Source organism: Malurus melanocephalus, unplaced genomic scaffold, assembly GCF_030028575.1.
Source record: "Malurus melanocephalus ecotype Western Australia unplaced genomic scaffold, MMel_1.1 scaffold_286, whole genome shotgun sequence".
In the NCBI taxonomy this organism is placed as follows: Eukaryota; Metazoa; Chordata; class Aves; order Passeriformes; family Maluridae; genus Malurus; species Malurus melanocephalus.
The window spans coordinates 2,756-9,390 of NW_026623518.1; the positions used below are offsets into that span (position 1 = coordinate 2,756).

Below are 6,635 nucleotides of genomic sequence, written 5' to 3' on the forward strand. Positions count from 1 at the left end.
GCTGGATGTCACTCTGGTCACAKCTCTGCTGTGCACCTGTCATGGTTCTCAAGTGCTCTTCTGAAAACTCATCTTTCTCATCATCAGTGTGTGGAGCAACAAGCTCCAAAGTTAATTAAGTGTTGTGGGGTGGAGGTGCAGAGTGAGGCAGCCCCATGCAGGGGTCTCCAGGTTCGCTGGTGTCCCAGCTCTGACAGCAGCCAGCAGAGCTCCAGGCCTGCCTCAGCTGCATAAAGAGATGCACCCTGGGCCACTGCAGCTGCCCTGAGGTATGGAGAGCCCCAGTGGGGCTGGCTGATGTGCTGCAGGATCCTGGGCAACAGCCACCCCMACCTGGGCCAGCAGCCAGAGGCCAGGCYCATTCCCCAGGGGCACTGCAGGGGCTCTGCACACCTGAGCACAGGGACACCGATCCCAGCGCAGACACGGGGCAGTGCCCACCAGCACCGGGGCATTCTGCTCCTTTGTCTGCAGCTGCCATGGGCACAGCAGCAAGAGCACTCCCTGGTGCCAGCCAGGCTGCACACACACCTTGCAAATTTGGCTTTTTAGGGTAACAAAGGAGGGACATCACTCTCACCCCTGTGCTGGACAGCGCCTGTAATCCCAGGTCCTCTGCCCGGATGGATTTTTAGTCCTGGGATCAAATGGTGACACAGCTCCCTGAAGTGCTGAAAGCATCATTGTGATTTCAGGCAGAGGCACCTCTGCTGACACCTCTGCTGTGCCTCAGGGTGCTCCCTCTGCCTCAGTCACCCATCAATTCAAACCTGCTGGGCATTGAGACCACACTCATCCTCACCACTGCTCATCCCAGGCCCCTGACTGAGGAACCATGGGCTGCTTGAGTGCCCCCATGAGTTCCACCTCCTAATTCAGCTCCTGGATTGTCCTGAGGACCTTTACCCYTGGCAGTACCCAGAAATGCCCTGCTCTCCATACCAAGCTTCTGAAACACTTAGGAATTCCAGCAGAGCAAAGAAACAGCTTAGTCACTTCAAAATTCCCTTTCTACAGTACTGCAATCAAAACAGATAATAAATTTCCATGYACTTCCTCAATTGCTTTCTCGACAAAGAAACTCAAACCAAGTTAACTGGATATTTGACATCAAATAATTGAATAAGAAGGGAGAGATATCAAAAAAAGAAATATCCCACAGACAATGTCAAAACCCCACCCAAATCATTGCTAGAGTCCTCTGGAAAAATACAACTACTCCCTTGAACACCTAGAAAAAGYCACACTAATCCYTGTTTGGGAAATCTTRCACCTCTTCCTKGTTGGAGATGATATAAAAGCACCCAGWATCAGACTGCAACAGAGGCATTTGAGAGTTCTCTGCCACTTCGGGGCTGCGAACAGAATCCTGWGCCGCTTTTCTCACGGTAGGTTGGTTTCTCCCTATCTAATATTAAGTTAGATATTAAAACTGGTTAAATATATTTTAATCTTSTGGACAGGGTCATGCAAAAGACCTTTTCCTTTCTTGATTTGGGGTAGAAATGGCTATACTCCGCAGACAGCAGTAAAAAGTCACCAGTTGTGTTTCCAGTTCTCAGTTTCCAGCTCACTGGTCACCACGTTCCTGATCCAGGGCTGGTAAAGAGAAAAAGGACAAGATATGCTGGGTCAGAGCAGGGCTGTGTGTAACTCAACATCCTGAATCCAATGGAAATGCAGAGGTGAGTGTCAGGGAGAAGAATAAGAAAAGAGCAAATGTGCCAGGTGACTTGGAAGACTTCAGCAGTCCTCAGCTCAGACCCTTCCCAGCCAAAGGTGGGCTTTGTGCTTTAGAGGCTGTGGCAGGTTCTGTCTCAAGAATCCTTTTATCTCCCTGCCCTGCCTCCAATATTCCAAATGCTCATGATGTTAAGTCACTCCATCGAGTGTTCAGCAATGCAAATGGAAGCATCACTGGTATCCCAAAGCCTGTGGTGCCTCTGAAAGGAGACAAAGCCCCTTGCTTGGCTGCCAGCATCACAGGGAACTTATCTGCAGTTTTCTGTAAAAGGAATGCAGAATGCCAACTGCTGAAAATCATGTCAGCATTGAGAAACGCAAGATAGGACACATTGCTGTCCAATAAATAGAAATTCCTGCAACAGTGCCTTTGACTGTACAGGATAAAGAATCAGCAAAGCTGAAGATGGGGATCAGCAGGAATGCCATGCAACCATTGGAGGAGCTGCCCCTCAGTGCTTGCATGGCAGCAGCCATTGGGCTGAGAAGATGGAGCTGTGATCCCCCGTGCCTGCTGCTACCATCTGCTTGGCCTCTTCATTTTCTCTCTCCATGTCTGTACAAGTTCAGAGTCTGGGGTTGGGTGATGTGGAAATGCAGGGTGAGCAGCAGGACATCCATTGCCCCGTGTCAGCTGAGAGGCAGGGCCCCAAGTGACCATTTGGGATTCAGTGTTGGTCTGAGTGGAAGCGCTGCGTGTCCGGGTGAATGTGGTTGGGGTCAGAGACACACAGGAAGTGCAGCATCGCTGTTATTTCCCTGGCCAGTGCCCCATGAGATGAAAACCCAGTTCAGCWTTGCAGGGGCTGAGCAGGATCTGTGCCCAGCTGCAGGTGCCTGCTGTGGGAAGGTGCTCAGAACAGGAAGGAGGTGGGAAAATGTGACGTCGTCCCAAGGCTGTTCCTCAGTTCCAAGAWAACTTTGCTGTGACAATTTATTAGGAATGGAGTAGATTTGGATCCTTCCTCGTACAGGCTGACTTCCCCCACTGCTGCCTCCTCTGGGAACCTTAACCCTGGGTTATCATTCCCCCTTAGTGTCCTTGTCATTTTTCCATATCCAGGAGGAGGGAAGTTACTCCTTTCCTGATCTCTCACAGTCCCCTCCTCTGCCAGCTGTGTCTTCCCTGCCACAAAAAATGTAGAAGGCCATGTCCAGCTCTCTCCAAGCTCTGTATCCCTCTGCTTTTGTCTTCCAGGGTACAAGAGCCATTCACCTGAAATCCTCCCACGATGCTGTGGCTGCTGCTACTGCAGGTGTCRGCGAGCTGCCTCTGGCTGGGACACAGTGAGGTGGTGACATCCTTTGAGAWGTGTCCCCAGTTTTTCTATGAGGAGACCACGCCAAATGAAGCCTTGACTCCACAGAAYGCAGCCTGGATCTGTCAACGCTACAACAACCAGTACCACTTTGCCACCCTGTACGACAAATCCATGAGAATTCCTGTGTACTCTGCTTACATCTACCAGCCTGGACCTCTGCCTTCAAATGAATCATGGTTTGTTGAGCCCCAGGTGAGTACCCCTCTTACAGCACATCACCCTCCAGCCACTCAAAGATTAGCAGCAGCATTTAAATAACCACTTCTATTTCCTCCCACCCCCCTACAAACATGCAAATGCAAACACTGGATGAGATTGTTTTCATTTAACTTCAAACACCTGCATCACTTGATTCCTCTGATGCATCTGAGACATCAGGAGGAGGGTGAGATCCGTTATATCCCAAAGGTGCCCAGTTTACTGCCTTGACCTGACAGAAATATCAAATCAAATGACTTCACATGACATTACAAAGTCAACAATCCCCCTCCCTGTGCCCTGCTGTGGTGGGAAGGCAAGCAGTGGGGAATGGGCATCCAATCCTGCTGGGCTCTGATCCYCACTTTGCTCTGAGCTGTTCTCCATCGCTGACAGAGCTTATCTGCTCCCTGTGAAGAGTCAAAGAAGCTTTGTGACTGGTGTGAGTGACATGAGGAGAAACTCAGAATGGGGTGGGATGGCACAGGGACAAAGCCTCAGCAGGCACAGGCACTGGAGATGAGATGGTCAGGTTAGCACTGGGGGGATTTCTGGAGTGACATTTCAGGCAGTGCAAAGTGAGGAGCATCAGTGTCACTCCAGTCAGAAGGGTGTGATCTCCATGCACGGGCAGTGGCCCCTGAGCACCTTTGGCTCATGCTTGATCCAGAAGGATCCAGCAGACATCCAGATCTGCACAAAGTACGGAGCTCTCCCAAATATCAKTGAGATAAACTTCAGTAAAACAGGCCAGGCCAAGTGCAGAAGAGAAAAAGAGGAAATTGCTGTCCCTGCTAAGGACAGAGTAACAGGAAGGAATTTGGGGGAAGGTGAGCTAGAGAAGGAAGCCATATGCTCTGTTCCAGAGGAAGGCTAAATATGGCTCCGTRAAGATGAAGCAAAAGATGTTGAAGTTATGAAAAAAAATAATCATTTCAGCTTATTGCACGTTGGAACTCRAGCAAAGCATCTGCTCTTGCACCACTGCAGCCTCCACATAAGGGAGGGATTAAAACTCTCTTTTCCTTGGATCATAGAATCATAATGGTTTATGTTGGGAGGAACCTTAAAGATCATCTCAATCCAACTCCCCTGCATGGGCCAGGCCACCTGCCACTAGACCATGATGCTCCAAGCMCCATCCAACCCGGCCTTTTCCTCCTGGAAAATGGACCCAGACCACCGGAACAATCCTTGATTTTGGTAACTTTCTTCAGAGTCCTTTTTGGAATATTTACCTTTCTGAGGACTCTTTTGGGATTACAGGCTCCTCTCAGAGCTGATAATATCTTACTTCTTTTTAGTGATGCTATGCTACTGAGCAAAATGCTCCCTGGCCCAGATCAGCTCTGAGACACATTCTTAGCACTGCAGTAGTGGATTTCATTGACATAGAGATTTTCTTTTTTTGCTTACTGAGCTAAATATTCATCCTTGAACAAGCTGTAGCCCTCCCAGGGAAAGGAAACTTMAGCTCCAGGACTSATTTCCTGACACACCTCCCTGTGGATGGGGTTAGAGGAGGCAACCTCAGGYGTTCCAGGAMTGGGATACACCTGTAACAACCACACATAAAATCACAGAATCTCAGAATGGCAGAATCACAGCATGGGGTTGAAGGGATTCAGGGAGAGCCCTGGGTAGATTCAGACAGTGGAGACAGGAGGAAAAGGAAGCAAATGTGGCAGGGAAGATGTCTCAGCCAAGTCACCTTTCAAACCTAGAATTGCTTCTTTTCTCATGCACCCAGCCACTGTCCCAGCACAGGCTGCAGTCTGGATCCCAAAGGTGACAAGTCAAAATGAGAGCAGTCAGATTCTGAGCTGCTTTCTCTTTAAAGCTCTTGTGTTCATGTGGGGGGGTGGGGGGGCACATCTATGATTTCTCTTAGGTTCATACATTTTCATGCACTGAGATGACAAAAAATGGGATCTTGACACCCAGAGATTTCTGCTCTGGAGTAATCTGCTTCAATACACGCATCCTCAGTACTGACACCTTTTCCTCTTCTTTCCCTGTCAAGCTGATCACTCTTCCCAACAACATGARAACAGAGGACTTCCTTGAACATGATTACACCATTGGTCCAAAGCTAATTGGCCAGAACCAGGCTATCAATGAAGACTACACCAACCTGACTGATTTGGTCCCTGTCCAGTTGTGCCCCAGTGACCATCAAAATACTGACGACAGCAAGTCAGCTACCTTCACCCTGACCAACATAGTGCCCGTGAAGCRCACACACAGAAATGATGTTAGGGCTTTCTACGAGAACCAAATGATGGCCCAGGAAAACCAGGACTGTACAACCACCTACATCATCAAGGGTGCTGTGCCTGGAAACAGCTCCACTCCTGATGGGAGGGTTAATGTACCCAGCCACCTCTGGATAGCTGGCTGCTGTCAGACCAACACCACCATGAAGACTTGGGCTTTCATTACTGAGGGAAACTCTGCCCACCCCCTCAATCTGATGCAGCTGGAGGCCAAATTGTCCAAGCTCTACAGAAGGGGAAAGGTTTCTCTGTTCTACAGGGATTGCGCCTGTTAACAAATCTCATCTCCTCGATGGAAAAGGCTCAGTGTCTTTTTCCATGCCATAGAACCGCAGAATCACAGAATTGGTTGTGTTTGATGGGACTTATATTTAATTTCATACCATCCCCTTCCCGGTACAGGGACACCTTCCACTATCTCAGGTTGCTCCAAGTCCCATCCAGCCTGGCCTTGGACATTTCCAGGGATCCAGCGGCAGCCACAGCTTCTCTGGGCATCCTATGCCAGGGCCTCCCCATCCTGTCACTACAGAATGCTCCCTAACATCTGTTCTAACCCTGCCCTGTGTCAGTGTGAAACCACCCCCTCTTGTCCTGTCACTCCATGGCCTTGTCCAAAATCCCTCTCTAGATCTCTTGCTGAACTTGTGGGTAACTTCTAGTGCAAGGTGATCCAACTTCTCTGCAGAGCCTTTTCTTGTCAAGGCTGAACACCCTTAACTGTCTCAGCCTGTCTCCAGAGCAGAGGTGCTCCAGAGCTTGGAACATCTTTGTGGCCTCCTCTGGATTCCACTCCAGTAGGTTTGTGTCCTTCTCGTGTTGTGGGCCCCAGAGCTGGACACAGCAATCCAGGTACAAGGAGAGGATCCTGGACAACCTGCTCTAGTTGATCCTGCTTGAGCAAGGGTCTGGACTAGAAGATTTTGAGATGCCCCCCCAAACCCAAACAATTCAGTGATTCTGTGATCTTGGGATAAGGTTTTGTTTGCTTGCTTTTGAAACTGTACCTTGAGAGCAGTAGCTGAGGTATCTGACAAGCAGGATCAGCTATCAGATATACAGAAAGCTTTGAGCAGCCAAAGCTAAATTTCTGTGC

General features: G+C 49.4%; 1 protein-coding gene across 1 annotated transcript; it reads left to right on the forward strand.

The window, feature by feature from the left end:
* Positions 1-2,955: 2,955 nt before the first annotated feature.
* On the forward strand, positions 2,956-5,814 carry LOC130579678 (endonuclease domain-containing 1 protein-like). The gene is made up of 2 exons (XM_057376641.1): positions 2,956-3,257; positions 5,287-5,814. The coding sequence occupies exons 1-2, from the start codon at positions 2,976-2,978 to the stop codon at positions 5,812-5,814; spliced, it is 810 nt and encodes a 269-aa protein (XP_057232624.1). The 5' UTR covers positions 2,956-2,975.
* Positions 5,815-6,635: the final 821 nt, after the last annotated feature.